This window comes from Rutidosis leptorrhynchoides, chromosome 8 (assembly GCF_046630445.1).
Source record: "Rutidosis leptorrhynchoides isolate AG116_Rl617_1_P2 chromosome 8, CSIRO_AGI_Rlap_v1, whole genome shotgun sequence".
Classification (NCBI taxonomy): domain Eukaryota; kingdom Viridiplantae; phylum Streptophyta; class Magnoliopsida; order Asterales; family Asteraceae; genus Rutidosis; species Rutidosis leptorrhynchoides.
Genome location: NC_092340.1, coordinates 286,572,278 through 286,596,057, shown reverse-complemented (window position 1 = coordinate 286,596,057; position 23,780 = coordinate 286,572,278). Strand labels below are relative to the sequence as shown.

General features: G+C 34.9%; 4 protein-coding genes across 5 annotated transcripts; 1 reads left to right on the top strand and 3 right to left on the bottom strand.

Annotated features, from left to right (window-relative positions):
- Window positions 1–1,303: 1,303 nt before the first annotated feature.
- Window positions 1,304–6,359, top strand: LOC139861295 (uncharacterized). Of its 2 annotated transcripts, none has more exons than XM_071849671.1 (11): window positions 1,304–1,695; window positions 2,195–2,358; window positions 2,552–2,774; window positions 2,866–3,011; window positions 3,115–3,320; window positions 3,767–3,901; window positions 3,985–4,113; window positions 4,816–5,159; window positions 5,327–5,540; window positions 5,755–5,954; window positions 6,040–6,359. In XM_071849671.1, exons 1-11 carry the CDS (start codon window positions 1,322–1,324, stop codon window positions 6,221–6,223), a joined length of 2,319 nt encoding a protein of 772 aa, XP_071705772.1. In that variant the 5' UTR covers window positions 1,304–1,321; the 3' UTR covers window positions 6,224–6,359. The 2 variants fall into 2 exon arrangements, with proteins under 2 accessions (XP_071705772.1, XP_071705773.1); XM_071849672.1 differs by having other exon boundaries at window positions 2,866–3,038; window positions 3,112–3,320.
- A 5,359-nt stretch (window positions 6,360–11,718) lies between these two features.
- On the bottom strand, window positions 11,719–12,333 carry LOC139864287 (B3 domain-containing protein At2g32645-like). The gene has a single exon (XM_071852865.1). It carries the CDS (start codon window positions 12,331–12,333, stop codon window positions 11,719–11,721), a length of 615 nt encoding a protein of 204 aa, XP_071708966.1.
- Window positions 12,334–18,205: 5,872 nt separating this feature from the next.
- LOC139864286 (uncharacterized) lies at window positions 18,206–19,281 on the bottom strand. The gene is made up of 3 exons (XM_071852864.1): window positions 18,938–19,281; window positions 18,475–18,790; window positions 18,206–18,328 (listed from the first exon to the last, which is right to left on the bottom strand). The coding sequence occupies exons 1-3, from the start codon at window positions 19,279–19,281 to the stop codon at window positions 18,206–18,208; spliced, it is 783 nt and encodes a 260-aa protein (XP_071708965.1).
- A 29-nt stretch (window positions 19,282–19,310) lies between these two features.
- Window positions 19,311–22,186, bottom strand: LOC139864285 (uncharacterized). Its single transcript, XM_071852862.1, has 2 exons — window positions 22,126–22,186; window positions 19,311–20,044 (listed from the first exon to the last, which is right to left on the bottom strand). Exons 1-2 carry the CDS (start codon window positions 22,184–22,186, stop codon window positions 19,311–19,313), a joined length of 795 nt encoding a protein of 264 aa, XP_071708963.1.
- Window positions 22,187–23,780: the final 1,594 nt, after the last annotated feature.

Sequence of the window (23,780 nt, the reverse complement as noted above, 5' to 3'; positions counted from 1 at the left end):
TGTATGTATATGTATGCAATTTAGCCCGAAATATTTAATTTTTTTAACGATATCCGTTTCGCGTATAGTTAGTCACGTTGTGTTCGTAAAATTAATTCGAGTTGAAAGGTGGTCTCGGAAAAATTTAACTCGCACTGAGCGTGAATATATGGCCCGTTATTTAGTGTTTTTTTAACGATGTCTGTTTCGCATATAGTTAGTCCCGTTGGGTTCGTGAGATTTTTTCGAGTTGAACGGTGGCCTTGGAAAAATTTAACTCGCACCGAGTAAGAAGATGGGGTCCGTTATAAATTTGGGTGGAATAATTTTTATTTTAATAAAATTATATATTTACATTTTTTACCCCTGAAAAAGTGTAAAGTTGAGGGAGCGATGTGTAAATTGTGCGAAAGTTGGGGGGCTCTTCGTAGTGTGAACGCAAACTCAAAACGACATCGCGTTATAACTAAAACGACCAAAAACCCCCCATGACATTTAGTATATAGGGGTAACAAAAACCCCATGACATTTAGTATATAGGGGTAATTACTCTAAAATACATAATAATTATTTTGGTTTTTTAACCAAATTTTTTTAGTCATACAATGTTTCTTTCTGGTTAACAAGTAACTATTTTGAGGTCATTTGTAGACACAAATAATTAATGTGAAATTCATTTTTGTATTACTCAAAAAGGAATAGTTACCGTTTTTGACTATTGGTTGTATTTTAACTCTTTATTAATTGGTAAATCTAAAACAAAATGTCTTACTCTGTCGCATCAGGCGGGGTTCGTTTACTAGTTATCAACTTATCATCAAATGTAATTTTAACCATTTCCATTTAGCTGAGTGGTTACCTCCCTTTTGAATGTCTGTGAGGTCTCGAGTTCGAGTCGCAACTGGAGATTTCATAATGCAATTTGCTTTGCAATTCCTCATGGAGTCCTTCGTTGTTAAGGGTCTGCTTCCCAAAGATGACTACACGCAGAGCATGTCATATGACAGTCGTTCGGTGGAACGGATATGATCGGGTGGTGAGAACTCCTCTGGTAGTCCGTCGTCAGTGACTCCAATCTCGCTGTTAAAAAAAACCAAAAAAAGAAAGAAATTTAATTCTGGTAGTCCTTCGTCAGTGACTCCAATCTCGCTGTTATCAACTAATTCTGGTCTTAATTTAGTATTTGTTATTATTAGGGGCAAGTCATTGTGGGTCAAGCCCAAACATTGGTAAAAGTTCCAAAAGTTGGCCCAAAAAAATAACATGAGCCCCATTTTCTTCTATTCTCACTGTTTTAGACAAATATTTGCAGACCTCAACAACATTCTCTATCGCCATTTTCATGGCTTCCTTCTTGAAATCATTCAAAAAACCCAACAGATCACTCTCAATAATTCACCCTATTAACAAAAGACACACCTACTTTTTATCATCACTCTGCCACAAAACAAATCCACCATTATCATCACCAAAATCACCACCGGTAGCTAAAAAGGTACCATTTAAAATTACCACTCATGGGGTATCTAGGGAAGATCCATATCACTGGATGTCAAATACCCATGACCCGGATTTCATTAGTTACATTCAAAGTGAAAATAATTACACAGAAGCTTTTATGGCGGATACACACAACCTGCAACGCACTCTGTTTACTGAAATGATTAACAGAATACCTGATAAAATTTCCACCCCACCTGAAGTTTGGGGTCCCTGGTAATAAAAAAAAATATTTTTTTTACTAGTTTCATTTATTTCTGTAGTTGAATTGGATACTTGACTAATTTGTAGATATATTGTTATAGATGGTAGATTTATAATTTCAATTTGTATGTGTTTTGTTATTGGATTTGACCTGTAATTGTAATTTTAAGAGGGTGTACTTGAAGGTATTGCAAATTGAGCTCAAATGTGTGCATTTTTATGTGATATGTTTAGTCATATAGTAGGATGGATGAGTCAATTTTTTTACTTTTGGGAGTCAAAGTGGAATTTTTAAAAGTCCATTTTTTGACTTTTGGGAGTCAAACTACGATTGAAGAATATGTGATGAATACATTCAGATGCTACATAACTAGTATGAATGATTGCTTTAGTGAATTCTTATAAATTTTGTATCTTTAATTCCATAAAGAATGTGAAGGTTACTATGTTTGACACTAAAGTAAAGAAACATGATTTGTTTTTATGTTTTTTTGGTTGTCGTGTTGATTAGGTTGTATTATCAGTATATACCGGAGAAGAAAGAATACCCTGTGTTATGTCGTAAGTTGGCAGTTACAAGTTCAAATTGGGTAAAACATATGATCAATAATGCAACAAGAGGATTTGTTAGTGAAGAAATATTGCTTGATTGGAATGAAATTGCGGACGAATATGGTAAGTCAGATCGTTTACTGCTTCAACTCTAAACTTAGATAACTGCATACATCCTGTTTGAATATGGTAATTAATATTTGTTATGAAATTGCTTGATTGGATTGTTTCTTTTGAAAATGACACTGATTTTGAACAAATGTAGTTTATTTCAAAGTCAAAGTCAAACTTAGTAACGATCCTTCGTTATGTTCAGGGTATGTTCATGTGGGTAGCTGTAGAATATCACCAGACCATCGTTTTCTCGCGTACACTATCGACGTAACTGGTGACGAACGATTTATTCTACAAGTTAAGAATCTTGAACGTGGGACCATTATTCCAACGTTAAGAGTCGAAGACGTTGTTAGTTTGGCGTGGGCCCAAGATAGTTGTACATTATTTTATACCGTTTGTGATCAGAGCCAACGACCATATAGGCAAGAATCAACCTTTATTATAAACACAAATCATTTCATTAAATTTCAATAAGTGAAGTCTCTAAGTTAAAACTGCATCTTGAATGAACAGGGTACAATATATAACATTCGGCTCGAATCCCGTTAGTGATGTCATTGTATATACCGAAAAAGATTCTAGCTTTTGTGTCGACATTACAAGTACAAAGGATGGGAAATTTATATCGGTGAATTCAAACTCGAGGACTTCATCAGAGGAAGGAACTAATCTATATCACATTATTAATATTTAATGTGCATACTTTTGTTTTTTGTAAGACAAACTGATGAGTTTTATTCATTTTTGATGTTATGTTACAGGTGTATGTAATAGATGCAAATAACCCAAAAGACGGGTTGCGAAAGATTCACGATTGTGTTTCGGGTGTACAATTATTCTTGGAACATCATAAAGGATTGTTCTATATCCTAACAAATGCACCTTTGGCATGTGAAAAGGAGTTATTAGTTGGAAAATATTACTTAGCTCGTTGTTGTGTTGACGATGTACAGTCAACTAGTTGGCAGGTATTTGTCTATTTATATTTCCTGGAGAGGTGGTAAAATGGGCGGGCCTTAGAATGTATCTACAATATATATGTTACATGTCAAAACTCAATAGGGTAGGTTGACTTGTAACAGTTTTTGTCCACTAGAAATGTTTTTGCAAAAAAACAAAAGCGTCAATTATAATGAAAAGGCTGCACTTATTCAATTTATAATCTGATTTATTTTAAAATTTGATGCAGTAGGTTTTATGCATGAAATATAAGTTTTAGGAAACTTTTAACCCATGTTGCATGCTTCATTTCTGAGCTGATATTTTTACTTTACCTGTTTGATCCGTAATAGATAATACGTAATCTGAAATGACCCATTCTAACTGGGTTGAAATTGCCACATCTGGTATGTTCTCATTTAGAAAAATATTTTTTGTTTAAGCTGTTATGTTGAAAAGGTCTTTCATGTGCTAGAAACTAATTGTACCAACTGACGATGCTAGCATACAAGACATGGACGTTTTCGATGAGCATCTTGTACTTTACATCAACAGAAAGGATTCGTCTATAATTTGTTCCATCAAAATGCCGATTCAATCTAACAATGAGGTACGTAGATACAATCTTTACGTGTCACCTAAGTTTTTAAGTTAATTGATCGAAATGCGTTATTATATATTTTGTTATTGCAGATGAATAAGGAGATTGATGATCTTGATCCATGGTATTTTCCTATGCCATCGAACCCATGTAACATTGTTCCGGGTTCGAATCACGACTATATGAACTCCGTATATCGAGTCGTACTTTCATCTCCCGTGGTATAAACTGTATTTTACTTCTTTTACCTTATCACAAATTGTTTTTGTAGCTTTACTGTTATTATAGTGCTCTATTTCAAAGAGTTAATTTTAATCTTTGAGACCATGGTTGCAAACGGAGGTTGCGGCGGTTTGGTGACTAGCCCGTCCATTTTCGCCCAAAAAGCGTTTAATTAGTCGGTCAATGCTAAAAGGTCAGGTCAAAGTTGGGAAAAGTCGGTCAAAAGTCGACTTTTTGTCTTGCCTTGTTCTAGTGTGAACGATATTCTCAAAGTATGACATAGACAATAATATATACTCTGTCCGTATTTATTGTCCAGTATTGTTTTACGGATGTCCCAAATTAATTGTCCACTTTCATAAATAGACAAGAATTAAGAGTTAAAGTTCATTAATACCCCTATTGTATTGTATGTATGTAAGACAAAAAAAAAAAAATAGGTAAAAAGTAAGGGTAAAACTGTGAAGTACAAAAAAAGTATAATGTAATGGTGATCCTAAAACTGTGTGTTTATGTCTAGGGACAATTAATATGGAATGGAGGGAGTAATAATTAATAGTTACGAATGACAAGAACAAACTATATCTATGCATACCGAAATTTTTTACGACTGTTTTAAATCGAGTAACGGATAATGTGCCATTAATTCTATCAAATTGGAGGTGTTAGAATACTAACTAATTTCACTTTTTAAACTGCAGATGCCTGATTTAATAGTTGATTATAACATGTCAAAAAGAATATTTTCTATTGTGCATCAAGATGAGGTATTGGGCATTTCTTCCAAACCTAAAGACAACGACATACGTGAATGGGTAAACGATGTTTCGGATTCGTATTTATGTGAAAGAAAAGAAGTAATTTCCCATGATGGCACACTCATTCCTCTAACAATCTTGTATTCTCGCGGAGCCCACAATACGGGTCAATCGCCTGGGGTCATACACGGGTATGGATCGTACGGCGAGGTTTTGGACAAAAGTTGGTGCGCTGAGCGACTGAGTTTACTTGATCGAGGTTGGGTCGTTGCATTTGCTGATGTTAGGTATACTTGACCTGTATTTTCTTTCAAAATTTTAGTGTAATCTACACTTAGTGGTTATATTGACCCATTTTAAATACAAATGGGTCAATATTGATTATGTATACTTGACCCGTTCCAAATCCACCCGATCTTCTCATTTTGTTTTCACGGTTGTCTTATTTGTGCAGAGGCGGTGGTGGTGATCCATCATGGCATAAAAATGGGAGTGGATTCAACAAATTAAACTCCATAATTGATTTTATTTCATGCAGAGACTATCTGATTAAAGAAGGTTACGTGTGTAAAAACAAACTTGGTGGTGTTGGGCATAGTGCAGGTGGTCTTCTTGTTGCTGCAGCCATTAATATGCGTCCTCAATTATTCAGAGCTGCAATCTTGAAGGTAATAATCCCATTCATTTTTTTTTTTAACGGCAATTTTTGCATCAACGGATCATTTATTTCAACAACCCTCATCATATGCACGTAACACACACGTTCGGGCGGAAAATAATCACATTCATTTTACCTCGTTTTCTTTCAATTATGCAATACAATACAATATTATATAAATTTGTATTTAGATTTGAAAATATAACTGGGAATTTTTTGACAAGGTTCCGTTTCTGGATATCTGCAATACATTATTGGATCCAAGCTTGCCGCTAACAGTATTAGACTATGAAGAATTTGGAAATCCTCAGATAAAATCATATTTTGATTCAATTATGAAATATTCTCCGTACGATAATATATCTACTAATAAAGGAATGTGCTATCCTGCAATGCTCGTGACATCATCTTTTCATGACTCAAGGTACACTAGCTTCTCAGTACATTATTAGAAATATTGCATAATTTTATGTATTGCGTGTTATGACTCGAGTGATTAATGAGTGCAGAGTTGGAGTATGGGAAGCTGCCAAATATGTGTCGAGAATACGCGAAAACACGTGTTTTAGTTGTTCTCGTTCAGTGATTTTGAAGACGAATATGAGTGGGGGCCATTTTGGTGAAGGCGGACGTTCTGGACAGTGTGAAGAACTCGCCTATGAATACGCTTTCTTAATGAAAGTTATGGTGTAGTCAGATGGTAAATCATAGAGATTTTGAATGAGTAGTTGCATCACTTAAAAGTAACACTAACATTCCAACTTAACTAGAAGATGCTTTTAGTTTGCTTCTTGATTGTGGCGATCCCCTTTTTCTGTTCTTGATTCGTACCTGATGTAACATCCCGCCTTTTTTCGGTTACTTTCCGTTTAACTATTTTAAAGTCCGTTATATATTTATAACATCTTTCGTTAATACGCGTTTTAAATTATCTCGATTAGGTAATTCACGCACCCGATTCAAACTTGAGGGACTAAACTTGCCAAAATTCCAAAATGGTGACTAGGTCAAAGGAGTCAAACTCCTCTCATCCATTCATTTCATCTTCTCCATCTTTCTTCTTCTTCTTTTTCTCTCAAAAACACCAACAAGAATTCATCATCTAAATTCGGATTAGGAAGTTAGCAACAAAACAAATTACAAATTCGTGATCCTTGCATCTTCCTCTTCGATTCCATACCGATATCATTACATTTGGGTAACTTTCTAAAATCACTAGATTTTGTGTTCTTGATGTTTTTAACTTATAAAAGTGTTAATTAGTGTCTATGGCTCAAGTCTAACATGAATATATGAATTGTATGCTCGATCTTGTTGTTTTGAAGTAACTAGCATGAACTTGAATTTTGGTGTGTTGTTCTTGAGTTTTGGATGATCATATGTTGTTAGATGTTAAAAGTTCATGTTCTAATTGTGTTCCTAGTATCACTAGCTTCAATTTGATGTGTAGGTTGCTTTAGAAAAGTTCATGAACTTGATTTATGATTTTGGTGAATTTGGGTTAGGGTTTGATGAACTTGAAATGGACTTTTGATGCATTGAATGCCATGGATTATTATTGGTAAGTGTTTAGTTGGATTGTATGCTTGATTACCTTCGAAACGGCATATCATTCATGTAAATTGGTTGCCCGAATCATTGAATTGCATTTATGAACTTGTATGCGGTTAATGTTAAGCATTAGATGTGGTTTTGGTTGTTGTAATAGGTAGATTGATTGATGAAATGTGTTTAGTTGTTTTCCTCGTCAAATTACCTTCCCAACGGTATAAGATACTTGTCTTGATTGTTTGCGGATCATAAATTGTGTTTGTTTGGATTTTGGTTCGTGCACTTGAGACTTTCAGCAAACAGAACCTGAATACTAATCTGGACGCCGTCCAGATATTAGGATGCCGTCCAGTTCTTCGATACTGGACGCCGTCCAGATATTGGGACGCCGTCCAGTCCTTTAATACTGGACGCCGTCCAGAAAATCTGGACGCCGTCCAGTTACACTTGAAGTTTCTGTTTCGTTTTACCATTTTTTGAAAAATGTTTACTATGCTACGCACCTCCGATTCACATGTAACTTGTTCTAACGTGCTCATATATGATTAAAAACCTCAGAGAAATAGTTCGGGACCCGACCCGAACGTGTTGACTTTTTCGTTGACTTTGACCCGATCAAGTTGACTTTTAATCAAACTTAACCAAATGTTTGTGCAAATCGTTCTAACATGCTTTTATACTCGTATCTTGCATGAAACATGACAATTTGACTCACATGTTGTAGTATTCGAGTCGTAACGAGCCATAGAACTAATTGAACATCTTTGACCTATCGTGTTTACCGTTATTGATACAACCTATTGTTTAGGTCAAGACTAGCATTGTTCTTTGCACACGTTTACTTGTTGAAGTACTTTACTACTCGTGCACTCAAGGTGAGATCATAGTCCCACTTTTACTCTTTTGAAACTTACATTTGGGATGAGAAAACATAAACGTTCCTTTTTAACTAAGTGAACACAAGTACAGGAAAACAAACATTCTACATACGAGTTTAGAACAAAAATCCTCAATTCGATTATCATTAGTTACACTTGCCGGGTGTAAGCGAGAACTTATGTTATATGGCCATATGGGTTTGACAAACCCTCATTCAAACGGTTCGCTACCGTTTACGAATGAAATATATTTTCGAGAAACAGTGTATGTTCTAGCACTAAGGTGATGGGGTTCTATGGAAGGAATGTTAAGCATTGATAATTGGGTGCTCGTGATAACAAATTTTTGGAATGGTTAACTATTATTGAAATGTTATAAATCTTGTGGTTCATTTGTACTTACTTACTTAAACCTATGATTTCACCAACGTTTTCGTTGATAGATTTCTATGTTTTTCTCAGGTCCTTGAACGATACATGATACATGCTTCCGCTCATTATTTTGATACTTGCATTGGATGTCGAGTATATATGCATACATGGAGCGTCTTTTGGCTACTTTTAAATTGTGTCGCATAAGTTTCATTTGTACTTATAACTTTGTAACGTAACTTGTGGTGGAACTATTCTTGTAAACTTTGAACAATCTTTACATTTGAAATGAATGCGACATGTCTTTTGGTCAAACGTTGTTTTAAAGACTTATGACCACGTAACGGGACCTAAGTAGACGGCGCCGTCAATGACGATTTTGTCGGGTCGCTACACCTGAAGCTAAGCCGGACTCAAGACACATGGCAACAGCAAAACACAACTGTTTCTTCATATGAAACGACCACACTTGTTGCTATCTTTAAACAAGCCATATTATCCATCACAAAATTGTACCAATTGATCTTCAACACATAATTCTTGGTACTTTGCATATCCCATGTCAAAAATTAATAAGCATCAAAATTCTTCAACACATATGTGTCTTAATAAGTAAATAAATAAAAAAGTGGCGATCCTCAGACACCATATCTTATAAGTTTTGTTACCACTCTTGGAAGAGGGAAGTTAATCCTTTCAATTAGCATCAAATTTTTTTCAACGTTTGCTAACTCGAAATTCATTAGTTAACGAAAGAAAGCAGCACTAGAAATTCATTTATGAAAGTTGACCCTCTTGGTAGCTAGCAATTGATGCTGTATTAGATGTATATCCATAATATGTTCTTTGTTTCGCCAGATTAACCATCAATTTGAGTATACTGTTATATATGCATTATATTAATGAAAAAAATCTACTAAATGTGTATTAAAACAGGGGCACATTAGTGTGGAGTTTGGGGAATGGCTTAATACATTATAGGAAATTGATAGCATTGAGTGTGTACATTATAGGAAATTGATAGCATTGTGTGTGAGGATCACCTCTACCTCTCAAATATATGTGGACACCGAAATTTAGGAAGATATGTATGGTTTCCCTATAGTTAGATAAATTGATAAATAGACTTTGTGACAATTTGAGATATTGATATTTTAGATTAGATGCGCAGATAAAATTAATTATTAATAACTGATAGTTATTCTGAATATCAGTCCATAACTAAACCTTTAATTATCCACTAATCTTTCATGCATTGTAGTATTACATGTCATCAAATTACCCCAACAGATCCTTCTTCACTATTCTCCACGGGTTTATTCAAACAAGCAATCGCAAAACACAGTCGATTTTCAACACGAAACGACCACACTTGAATCAATTCACCTTCCTGTAAATCAACCTTATTCTTCTCCCAAAAATCAAACCAACACCTTTTCAACACATAATTCTTACTACTTGACATATTCCACACCTTAAACCCCATCGATTCCTCGTACATTCGTAAATTCGGGCCCACCAATGAAACATCTATCTCCATATTCATATCAAGATAATGTTTCTCATCTTCGGTCAAAAAGTCATGCGTCAGCATTTGCAACTTTGGCATATTCAACCGATTTAGATTCCTTCTAGTATCAGATTCAGTAATATGTTTTTGAATCAACACATTCATCTCTGAACCATTCATCTCGTTCTCGATAAACTCCTTTAACCGCCTCGTTACTTCGTTATAAACCAATGGGACTGCTTCTTTACGATTAATTATGTTTCTTAACCTTTTGTTACAATAATTTTCTTCTACGGATGACATTCTTGGTGAACGTTTATTTGGTTTGTTTTTTTCTTTAATTTTGTCACACAACTCATTCTCTTTAGCTTTAAATAATTCCATCTTTTCGTTCACGAGTTCTTGAATCTTTCGAATGTATTTTTCGTCTTCTTCGTTCTTCGTATCGTCATAATCATGATGTTCGGTACCACCAGAACAAATTCCGTTGCTTGTTGATAGACCACAATTGTACTTTGATCGCCTAATTGGTGCCATGAAGATTAGATATCAAGAAATAATTGAAGTATTGAATAAACAAAATTTGAGTAGCTAGGGTTTAGAATATGGGTTGATAAATTAAATGGTGTATTTGTTTGTGTTTATATAAAGTGAGGACCGTTTAATTAGGATTTATTACGCGTACATGTAAATAAACGAAGTTCGTGAAATTTTGTGGTTTCCGTACGCTTTTGTACAGCTGTAATTTTTTTTAAAAAGGTATGAAGGTATAAAACTTGATTCATGGTGTACTAGCTTCTATAGCTTTTGTTGTGATTTATTCATGTGGTTATTAAGGATATATTATGAATTATGAATATCTTAGGTAACTGATTATTAATATCTTTAAAAGGATTTGGAGTAGTCTCACCTTATTTATATACGATTATTTTGCTTCCGTACAAGTTTCTATAGATTCTCGTTATTTATTTATTTAAATTTTTATTGAAAATAATAATAAAATAATTTTATAAATAATATATCCGAAGATAAGTCAAACAAATAAAGGGACCACCAACGGAATGGGAATACAACAAGTAAGCTAGCTAATAAAACAATGCTAAATCCTAAAACCATAAAATTGGAAACACCTAAACCATTCCAAACAACATAACAAAACATTAGGAGAACGGTGATGCCCGCCAAGTCACCGAAGATCATATAACTGAACACTCTAATAGCCACCAAACTTTACGAAACGTTTCAAAAATGATCCGAACCTCGAAAAAAACCTGTCCCACCCCGAACAACCACAACCAGTGGTCACCACCAACAGGGTGATGAACCACCAATTAAGAGCAACAAACTCTACGCATGGAGAGGAGATGAGGACCATCACGCAAAAAATAACAGCTGGTGGCTACCACCAACATGGTGGTGCGCCACTAGCCACCACTGCAAATGACAGCTCTGGCCAACTCTACCACAGAGAAATCACAGAACGATCGTAACAAACGTAACAAACTGATCACTAAATTTGTACATGAACATATTTTACTATATATACAAGTAATAAGTAATAGATGAATCGTTAAAAGTTAGATATGGTTTCCTATAGTTAAATAATAGACATTGGAAAAGATTCAACATAATGGAAATATCAATTAGATGGCAGATTAACTATTCTAAATTGATTTATATTTAAAAAATTGACTAAAAATATTAAGACAGTACATATAGAGATAGAGAATAGGAAATAGTAACTAATTAAGCAAAAAATTACAAGGATGACAGCTAAGAAAGAATGAACATTAAACTGTAAAATATATAACAGATCAACTAATCCTTTATGCACGCATGCCATATATCGTTAAACCTGATCAACATATCCCTCTTCATTAATTCTCCACCTTCATATTCGTCACCGGTTTATTCACACAAGCAATCGCAAAACACAGTTGTCGATTTTCAATACGAAACGACCACACTTGAATCAATTCACCTTCCTGTAAATCAACCTTATTCTTCTCCCAAAAATCAAACCAACACCTTTTCAACACATAATTCTTACTACTTGACATACTCCACACCTTAAAATCCATCGATTCCTCATACATCTGTAAATTCGGGCCCACCAATTGAACCTCTATCTCCTTATGCATATCAAGATAACGTTTCTCATCTTCAGTCAAAAAGTCGTGCGTCAGCACTTGATTCATCGGAATATTCAACCGGTTTACATAACTTCTTGTATCGGATTCAATAATATGTTTCTGAATCAAAACATTAATCTCTGAACCATTCATCTCGTTCACGATAAACTCCTTCAACCGCCTCGTAACGTCGTTGTAAACCAATGGGACAGCTTCTTTACGATTAATTAAGTTTCTTAACCTTTTGTTCCAATAATTTTCTTCTACGGATGACATACCTCTTGGACGTCTCTTTAGTTTATTTTTTTCATTAATTTTTTCAAATAACTCTTTCTCTCTAGCTGCTGCAAATAATTCCATCTTTTCAGTCGCGAGTTCTTGATTTTTGGTACAGATTCCTTATCGGTTCGATGAAGATAAGAAATCAAGAAAATATATATCGAAGTAACGAATAAACAAATTCGATCGAATAGGGTTTAGAATATAGCTGGGTATATACGGTGTATTATGTTTATATATGGTAAGCTACGCTTAATTAGGTTTATTACTTGTAAACCAAGTTTGTTGAAATTTGTAGTTTCCGTACTATTAGCTGTAATTTTTAACAGGGGTATGAAAAGTATATAACTGAATGCATGGTGTACTAGTTTCTATAGCTTTTGTTGTGATTTATTTGTGTGGCAAATTATGTATATCTAAGGTAATTAACTTACTTCAATAATATTTCCTAATATTTTGGATCTCTTCGATACAGAAAGTGAGATTAACCATGTGGTAGGACAAGAAACTAACTTTAATAAGAGTAGAATCAATGGTAAACAATTCGTCAATTCGGTGAAAAAAGCTCACTTTTAAAGAAGAAAATGCAAAACTTAGATGCCTTAATAAAAAACCACGAGGTTTGCCTCATGGAATACCAGGGGTCTCGGAAACAAGTCGAGAGGTTGGCGGTATCCATATGATTCGGTTCAAGTTAATGCATCGGGTAAATCGGGGGTATGGTGTCAATTTGGAGTACCGATTTCTTCAACTTAATAAAGTGTTGGAATAAGAAGCATTGGATTGCTTCTACTTGAGGTACATTCCAACAAATTCAATTGTTCTTATTACATATATTTTCGATCCACAGCAAGAAAATGGAAATATATTGTTTGGTCACAATTAACCAAAATTGCTCACTATTGGCCGGTACGATTGTGTTATTTGGGAGAGCATATCGCGGTTTGTAGTCCGGAAGAATGATGGCGTGAAGTTGTGGATACTAATATTATTGCTTCGTTCAAACAATTTCATTTATAATGCTTGTTTGATTGATCAACATCTCTCTAGTGAGGAATTTATCTCAAAGGCATTCTTTTACTTCCAATTATTTTCTAAGTTAAGGGTGTGCTGCTTGATTGAAGAAGAGACTATCGAACTTCTTTATTTCTCTCTAAATGGTCTTTCAACATTTGGCCCATGTTATTTCGTTAGTGGGGAATTTTAGGTGAGTTTTACCGTGATCGGTTGAAGACTTCTCGTTTGATTGGCATTATGACATGGGATTTAAAGCTTCTAAGTATTGGAAGTTGATTGGATCCGCTACAATATGGGACATTTGGATTGCTCGAATCAACATTAATTTCAATGGCAATTTCACAAGTCGCTCGGTCATCATTCGAAACTTCAAGTTGAAGGTCTCCCTATGAGCTTCTAATCTCAAATTGTGTAATGGCTTTCAAACTTATGTTTGAGATCTAAATCCCTTCTTGTTATGTTTGTAGGCTTATAATGCCTCTTTGTTTTTTTCTTTCAATTCATGATTGAGCTAGTAGTATCTTTTGGTAGTGTCTTCATTGTTTTAACGAAGAACTCAACTTATTTCAATATATTTAATTTTTCTTCGTAAAAAAAAATATATAAAAAAATCTAAGGTAATTAAATATCGATATCTTTAAAAGCATGTGGAGTAATCTCACGCGCTTGGTAACTAAATGGGAACTCAAGATATATACACGTACTATACTGTATACAGTACTGTATTTTATACACCGGCCGTATATACGAGTATATCGCTTCCGTACAAGTTTATATACTAACATTTAATTATTTATTTATGAAAAAATTACGCCGTTGCTACCTGTGGTTTGTTCACTTTTTCATCACAACACCTAAACTTTTATTTTTGCGTGGTTGGTAGTTTTTTGTAACTTGCGTAGTTGGTACCAGTGGCGATTCTAGAATCAAAACTCAATGGGGTCCTAAAAAATTATTCGATAACTTATTTGTACAAAATATTGAATGTGTCGGGTCAAATCGGGTCTGGTCGGGTCGCACTTAATAAAACATAAATATAAAATTGGATACTACTCGCAAAAATTTAAGGTTCATATTTTTTATTTTTGTCATTATAACAACCATCATAAAAAAGGATATCATTTATACGAAAAGGGATTTGATATTTCTACAAATATTATCTTCTATTGTCATTATAACAACCATCATACAAAAGGATATCATTTATACGAAAACGGATTTGATATTTCTACTATTATCATATATTCAAAAATATCATATATTCAATCCACTAAATACTACTCTCTCCGTCCCAAATTAATAGTCTTGTTTTGACTTTTAAAGTCTTATTTTCTCAATTTTGACTTTAAATATCTTTCTTTGTGTTATATAATCTTTTACGAAAATTATATGAATAGATTGAGTTTTAGATGTGCTTCTTACTGGTATAACTTTCATAAAATATTATATAACGTAAATAAAGATATTGATGGTCAAAGTTGTAAAATAAAGACTTTGAAAAGTCAAATTATGACCATTAATTTGAGACGGATGGAGTAAAAAAGTAAGCTTTTACTTTGTTCAACGAGGTTTCATACAATAAAATCCATTCATAATTGCATCATTACTAATACCATTTACACATATTTCTCAATATATGCATGTAGACAATCATTCATAAATTGATCTTAACATGTTATTAATAGTTTTCAAATTCAAAATCAAAAGACAATTTTATTGATACATCATTACCAAAAGATTACAGTACCGAAAGATAATTTTATTGATACATTTGTATCAAAAAGATCAATCATTAAAAAAAAAAAACTAATTATAAACATATATACATGATACATCAATAAAATTAAAATATATACATGATACATTAGTACTAAAAAATTTCAATTGTAAACATATATACTTCAATATTAGAGTAGTACCAAAAATTTAAAATTATAAACATAAACATAACATATATACTTAAATGAAATATCAATCATTCGAAGAAACTAATGCTCCGTAATAAACATATATACGTGATACATCAATTAAGCTATATTTTATTTAGAAAATGAAATTTTATTGTTTTTAATCAATATCGAGCAATACATATACGTATGTACATTTATACAAAAGGAATAATGCAACCTCGTGAATGTACAGATACTTACATAATGATGGATGACTCGAATGAAGAAGGAAGAATACGAAATTAGGAATGACGGAATGAAATCACATATGATCATCGTTGGTCGCTAGTTACAAATGAAAATAGGAAATTGGATAGGGCTAAGTTTATTTTTGTTTATTTTTTAATATTTAAATGGCCCAAACGATAACACTATAAACTGACTAATTTTATACTCTCCTCCGTCCCATATTAATAGTCCAGTATTCCATTTTGGAATGTCCTAAATTAATAGTCCACTTCCATAAATAGAAAAGAATAAGAAGTTTAACTTTTATTATGCCCATAATGCCCTTAATGTGTGTGGATAGGATCAAATGAGAAAGAAAAGGTAAGGATAAAATTAAAAAGTAAACAAAAAGTACAGTATTTTTATGACATTTTCTTAAACTGTGTATTTTTTTTGTCTGTGGACTATTAATATGGGACGGAGCGAATATATTTTAGTAGTTCAAACTATGAATTTTTAAATTCTAAAAATATATGGGTCCTATTATTATATTTAGTGGTGTCCTATATATAAAAAATATTTTTTTGGTGATAAATTTCGAAAAACTAATGGTGTCACAGGACCTCATCCGGATACACCTACACTCGCCACTGGTTGGTACTTAAGGATAAATGCCGTGAACTATTAACGTTTAAACCCTCACATGTGCCGCATGTGAGGGTAATATGGTCCGTTCCAATATTTTAATCCATTAAAAATCGAAATATATGAGGAAAAGGGCTGCTGGAGCTTGACATTCCAACTAATTATTTTCAACAATCACATATGCATACTGTATTATGTTATGAATGAATTCCATTGCTTCATTTTTATAAGAAAACAACAACAACAACAACAACAACAACAACAACAACAACAACAACAACAATACCCAATCCCACAAAAGTGGGGTATGGGAGAGGTGGGTGTAGACAATCATTCCTCGTACCCTAGATTAGAAGGAAGTCGCTACTCCACCCGCGAGTATAGAACCCGCGCCTAGATAAGGTCGTCCCTCCCTCTACTCTAGAGCAAAAGAGATTGCTTCCAAAAAGGACCTCCAGCCAGATGTGCTCATAAAAACGAAATAGATAGGGCAAAAGATACGTACCTGTAAGGGTTATGTGCGCCTAGCAAGATGCAACCAAACACAGTAACCAAAAAGGGAACACAAATAGCAGTATTGCACAACAGTAGGGCAAATAGCATGAATCATATAGAGCACAAAGCCATTTAAAATCAAGTAGACATACAGACAAACAAAATAAATAAATAAATATATATATATATATATATATATATATATATATATATATATATATATATATATATATATATATATATATATATATATATACACGCACCACACATAAGCATGGATAAAAACCCATGCTTAAACATATATACATATAGATAAATTCGTAGATATATATACCTAGGTACAGAAACAAGACAGACAATCATACATACACCAATACATGTTACTTAGATACATAGATACATATATAGATACACACATATGCAACGGTACATGTATATAGCCTAAATACATATAGATAGATACAGGTGCATATATACTATGTGGAGGGGTATATATAGTGTAACTATAGAATAACTAGTTATAGTTATGTATGTAGTTGTACAATAAATGTAATAAAAACATTGAGAGAAAAAAAAAAAAAAAAACTTACTCAATTATCCTAATTCTACTCCTCCACAGGCTCCTATCAAAAGTCATGTCCTCCGTCAGTATAAGCTCTTTCATGTCCAGCTTCAATCTATCCTCCATCCTACGTCTAGGTCTACCCCTTCTCCTTACGCCGTCAACGGCGAGGGTCTCGACTCTCCTAACCGGGGCTAAAATTGGGCGCCTCCTGACATGCCCAAACCAACTAAGTCGTCCTTCCCTAAGTTTGTTGATGATGTTCCCAACTTCCAATTTCTCCCTAAAAACTCCATTTGGTATCATATCTAGCATGGTCTTACCACACGTCCATCTAAGCATCCTCATTTCTGCCACCTCCATTCTCCTCTCTTGGGCCTTCGTCATTGGCCAACACTCTGATCCGTACAACATGGCTGGTCTGATTGCCACCTTGAAGAATTTCCCTTTCAGCTTAAGGGGCACCTTCTTGTCGCACAACACCCCTTTCGCAGCCCTCCACTTCAACCATCCTACACGTATACGATGCGTCACGTCCTCATCTATCCTTCCCGAATTGTGAAGCATCGAGCCTAAATATCTAAAGGACCCTTGCGGGGGTAAAATCTGATCCCCAATTCGGATATCCACTATATCGTCGTGTTCCTCTTCACTCTTCTTGAAATCACATCTAAGGTACTCCGATTTAAGTCTGCTAATCCGTAGGCCATTTGATTCTAAGGCAATCCTCCATTGCTCAAGCCTTCTGTTAAGCTCATCCTGGGAATCCGAAACTAATACAATATCGTCGGCGAAAATCAGGCACCATGGGATGTTGTCTTGTATCCTATGAGTCAACTCGTCTAGGATCAAAGCAAAAAGATAAGGGCTAAGGGCAGATCCTTGATGTAGGCCTACCTCAACAGGGAAAAACTCTGTGTTTCCTACCGCCGTGCGTACGCGAGTCTTCGCCCCCTCGTACATATCTCTAATAGATCTTATATATCTACTTGGGACACCCCTAACATTAAGCGTCTTCCAAATCAGCTCACGCGGGACACAATCATAAGCTTTTTCCAAGTCTAAGAATGCCATGTGTAGGTTCTTTTGTTTTTCCCTACACTTCTCCATAAGGCTTCTAACTATGTGAATCGCTTCCATCGACGAGCGACCTGGCATGAAACCGAATTGGTTCTCTGAAACCTTTGTCTCGGGTCGGAGCCTCGTCTCCATCACTCTTTCCCAAAGCTTCATAGTATGACTAAGTAACTTTATGCCTCTATAATTACTACATATTTGCGCATCTCCCTTGTTCTTGTAAATAGGAATAACCTCACTGAGTCTCCATTCCATAGGCATATTTGCGCTTCTAAACGTCGTGTTGAAAAGGTTTGTCAACAATCTAACCCCATCGCCTCCTAGGCACTTCCACGCCTCAATCGGAATTTGATCCGGTCCTACTGCTTTGTTTCTCCCCATCTTTCGTAGGGCCAATCTAACTTCCTCCTCGTTAATCATCGTGCAGAAACAGTTGTTTTGAAACTCCCGAACCTCGTGGGATTCACCGTTCCGCTCTGGTCTTCCCCTACCGAAAAGAGATGCAAAATAATCTTCCCATCTTTTCCTAATAAGATCTTCTCTTACTATACTTTGACCCGCTACATCCTTGATATATTTGATGTTACCTAAGTCCCTGCTTCTTCGCTCCCTAGCTTTGGCTATCCTATATACGTCATTAGCTCCCTCTTTAGAGTCTAGTTTCCTATATAAATCTTCGTATGCTTTGTCTTTTGCAATTGCTACGGCCTTCTTTGCTTCTCTTTTAGCTTCTTTATATCTTTCTTCTACCCTAGTTCTCTCTTCATGTGACCCTTCTCCAAGAGTAATGAGCTCCCTAAACCTCGCCTGCTTTAAAGCGACTTTCGTTTGGACATCGTCACTAAGCCACCACGACTCTCTTCTACTCTTATGGGCTCTCGATGTCCCTGTAGCCATTCCTAAGGTCTCTTTTGCCACATCTCTGATAGTGGACGCCATGCGATTCCATAACTGGTCTGCTTCTGTAGGGGCAACGTTATCCCCTTCTACACTCAATCTCTCAACAACATTCGCTCTAAAAGTCTCCGCATTCGTTCCATAGAGGTTCTTCCAAAGGATTCTAGGTTGTACAACCCTAGCCCTCCTGCCAACTCTTCCCTTAGTGACTAGGTACATGACCAGCAATCTGTGCTGGGAGGAGCACGTCAAAGCTGGAAGGACCTTACAGTCCCTACAGGTCCTACGTTCCCCTTTACGAAGAAGCAAAAAGTCAATCTGGGTGCTACGATCCCCGCTATGGAAGTGGCTAACTGAGCATCCCTCTTCTTGAAGAAAGAGTTTGCTACCACCAACTCGTGGGCAATGGCAAACTCAAGAATTGAGCGCCCCTCTTCATTTCTAGGACCAAACCCAAAGCCCCCATGGGCTCCCTCATAACCTTCTGTCTCCGCTCCTATATGTCCATTCAGATCGCCACCTATAATCAGTCGATGGTCCGCTGGGCACCCCCTCACCACCTCATCTAACAATTCCCAGAAACTCTTCTTTTCGGCATCACCTAAACCCGCATGAGGTGCGTATGCACTAATGACCGTGAAAGTCTCCTCCTTGATAATTAAACTAACCGACATAATCCTATCGCTAAACCTGCCCACGTCAACGACGTTATCTATATGTAGTTTACCTAAAAAGATACCTACCCCGTTCCGTGCTATCCTAGAACCCGAGTACCACAACTTATAGTCCTCAATCTCTATCGCCTCTTCACCCTTCCATCTAGTCTCTTGAACACACACAATGTCTACATTACTCTTACGAAAGGTATCAACGAGCTCAATCCTCTTACCAGTCAAGGTTCCTATATTCCAGCTACCCACTCTAATCCTACCAAGGGTGGCTACCCTACAACCACCTCTAACCCCTCTAGGCCTACCCGCCCCTAAATTAGGAGAACATGACCTCAAGTGACCATAAGTACGCGTAGGATCTATATTACTTTATTCACTAAAAAGGTGACCCAGTACAAGTAAAAAAAAAAAAAAGTTAAATTCGTATAAAAAACTAAGAAAAACAGTGTCCAATTATTAAGTGTAAGGGTATGGGAATATCTATATTACCAGTTAATTAAAAACTAAATAAATGAAGATGGTATAAGTCAGTTTCAGATTCAATTGCTACCAGCAAAAAATTATGGATAACAGTAACAGTAAAAAAAAAAAAAAAACAAAATAAAGAATAATAATAATACTTAATAATAATAAATAATAGTGAATGATACAGATAATAATTAAGTTAAAGTTATACAAATTTACTAGCTCTAAAAACTAATAATATAATACAAATTAATATAATACGGAGTATATAAGTAGCATAAATAATTAAAGGGATAGAAATTAAACACCAGGAAAGGCTATAATGGAGACTATTATGTTTATATAAAGATGATAATGATAATATAAATTGAAATCACCTTCGACTATAAAGGATGTACCAAAGACAAAAGGGTTGAACAATTTAAAGGAGTGTATAAAGGGATAGAAACAAGAACCAGTCGGAAAAATAATTTTCCGGTATCAGTTGGCCGACGAAAGTACAATTCCGGCAAAGAGCTTCTAGCGGCGCGTGGATATCCCGTTTCCGGCAAAACAGGTTTCGTTGGGATCGCAAAAACAAATTGGATTAATTGCTAGTGGAGGTGTCTTTTAATCTACAATTGTTTATCGTATAAATCTAGAAGTTAAGAGTATAGATGCTTTTTTGTTTTAAGAACCGTTGGGAGAGAACAAGTAGGAGAGAGAGTTTTTATATAACGTCACTTTTATAAGAAAACAAATATTACTGTAATATATACAACATATTCACAATCAACTATGAATAAAAATATCCATATTACCCTCACATGTGTGGCACATGTGAGGGTTTAAATGTAAATAGTTCACGGCAGGTATCCTTAGGTACCAACTACGCAAGTTACAAAAAACTGAGGTACCAACTAAGCAAAAATAAATGTTCAGGTGTGATGAAAAAGTGAACAAAACATAGGTACCAACGGCGTAATTTTTTCTGTATTTATTTACTTACTTTTTTTTTCTTCAAAATAAATAAAATATTATAAATAACATATATGAAGATCAATAAAGTACAAAATCGAATTATCAAAAATCAAATATCTTGCCTACAACAACCTCGAAAAAGGGACAAACAAGCTAAGTCAAACAAATAAACGGACAAAAGGATCGATTCAAAAAAAGGTTATCTTCAATGGAAGGCTCGGTTACTTTCAATTGGTGGTCATTTTAGCCTAATAAAATCGGTTATCGGAAACTTAGGTATTTATTACTTATCCATTTTTAAATGTCCTAAAAAGTTGTAAAAGATTTGGAAGCTAGGATTGAGATGTGCATGATTCTGGGGTGGAGATGATGAAGTGAAAAAAATGTCTTGGTTAAAGTGGGATTTGATTTTGTCTTCTATAGACAAAGGAGGTTTAGGCATTGAGAGTTTAGTCATTTAACTAGTGAAAAGTGTTGAAGCTATTTGAATCTTCGGATCCATGTTCTAGCGAATTCGTGACGTTCGGGTGTCTATTTAGTCGAACCAATCAAGAATGATTGATTAGATCGAAGCATAGAGTCGTTAATTCGACTTGTGGATTTTTCGGATCTGTTTTGGTAGAGAGAAACACGCCTGGAACCTAATAGGGTGATTAGCCACAAATGACTACATAATCTCCTTTATATACTCGATTGGGCCGACAGTCGATCGACTGGCCCAACTTGTTTGATTGATCCGAACTCGGGCATTTTATGCACCAACAAAAAGACCCGTGAAATTATGAGATTGTAAAGGAAAAATAGTTAAATGATATGTTATAGTTGACTACATACTTCAAACGCCGTTTGAACTAATTCCTATTTAGTTATATAGAAATGAGTAGACTCGAAAATACAACCTAAAATGAGAATAATTAAAAAAAAAAATCAATAGACAGAAGAACCAACCCGATAGGTTTGTATTGACCTATTCGGTGGATTCTATCTTGTGCTTGCTGCTCCACAGCCGAATTCCACCACGGGTCCATTAAGAACGCCCGACGATTAAAAAATCAAGCCAAATAAACAAAGATTGAATATCAAAAAATTTCAAAACTACTAAAGACCATATAAGATGTGATGTTGAATCTGAGTTCTTACATGTAAGGCAACTGTTAGATTTAAGGCAACACCTCCAGCTTTTAAGCTCATCAAAAAGACCCTGCACTCTCCATCGTCTGTGAATCAGGTAATTGCTGAATCTCTAGCAGCCATGCTCATGGATCCATCTAAATGCACGCACTTCACACCATTCTGCGACCTCAAAACATTCAAACTTATTCTTGGCATTTTTGGTCAAACTTCACCATACTTATCATAAGCTTCTATTGTATTAAATGAACTTTAGGCACTTTCTTAATAACACCTTTTAGTGTATAAAAGAAATTAGGATTATGAATCATCATATTGGTGAAGTTTATGCAAAACTTGAACGGATATTTGGTCAGTAGTATCCATATTAAATATAGTTTGGTACTGAAATCTTACCATTAAGATAAACCTGCTTGAAATATGTTCCAACTTCCAAACATGTTTCAATATGATAATCAATAATCAATTTAAATTCCACTTCCAAACCATTATGAAACAACACAAAAGAAAAAAGAAAAAAACACTACTGTAATTACATAACCAATTTCATTCAGCACAAATCCATATTTCAACCAATGAAATCTAAAACACTATTATCGTTTTTGACTTGTGGTTGTATTTTTACTATTTATTACTTGGTATATCTAAAAGAAAACGTTTTATTCTGTCGCAACAGGAGGGATTCATTTACTAGTTATCATCAATTGTAATTTTAATTCTTTTAACCATCTCTATTGAGCTGAGTGGTTACCTCCATTCTGAATGTCCGTAAGGTTTTATAATGCAATTTGCTTTGCAATTGATCATGGAGTCCTTAAATTGTTCAGAGGTGCTTCCCAAGAGTGACTACACGCAGAGCTTGTCATATGACAATTGTTCGTTAGAACATCCTTGACACGTAGAACAGATATGATTGGGTGGTGAGAACTCCTCTGGTGGTCCCGTCAATGACTCCAATCTCACTGTTTAATATATATAATTTTTTTTTTAATGATATATCAATAAGTTCTGGTCTTAAATTGTCGTTAGGGGCAAGTCGTTATGGATCAAGCCCAAACAATCTAAAACCTCCAAAAGTTGGCCCACAAAAATAGCATGAGCCCCATTTTCTATTCTCACTGGTTTTAGAAAAATACTAGTTGTGGAGCCCTCGCTTCGCGCCGGGGCTCCGTTTTGAATGCAAGTTAAAAAAAAAGTTTGATCTATTTTGTAAAAAAGAATTTTTTTCGACATCTAATATTGACGGGTTGTTCCTTTTGTGAAAGTTGTTTCTTTTAACATTCGGTTTTTTTTTAAGTTAGTTGATCTATTTTGTAAAAAAGAATATTTTTCTGCATCTTTTGGTAGCATTGAAGGGTTGTTCTTTTTATGAAAGTTGCATTTTTTATCGTTGAGGAAGAAAAGAAGAAGAAGAAAAACAAAAGTTAGTTGATTTTTTTGTAAAAAAGAATTTTTTTCGATATCTTTTGTTAATATTGAAGGGTTGGTTCT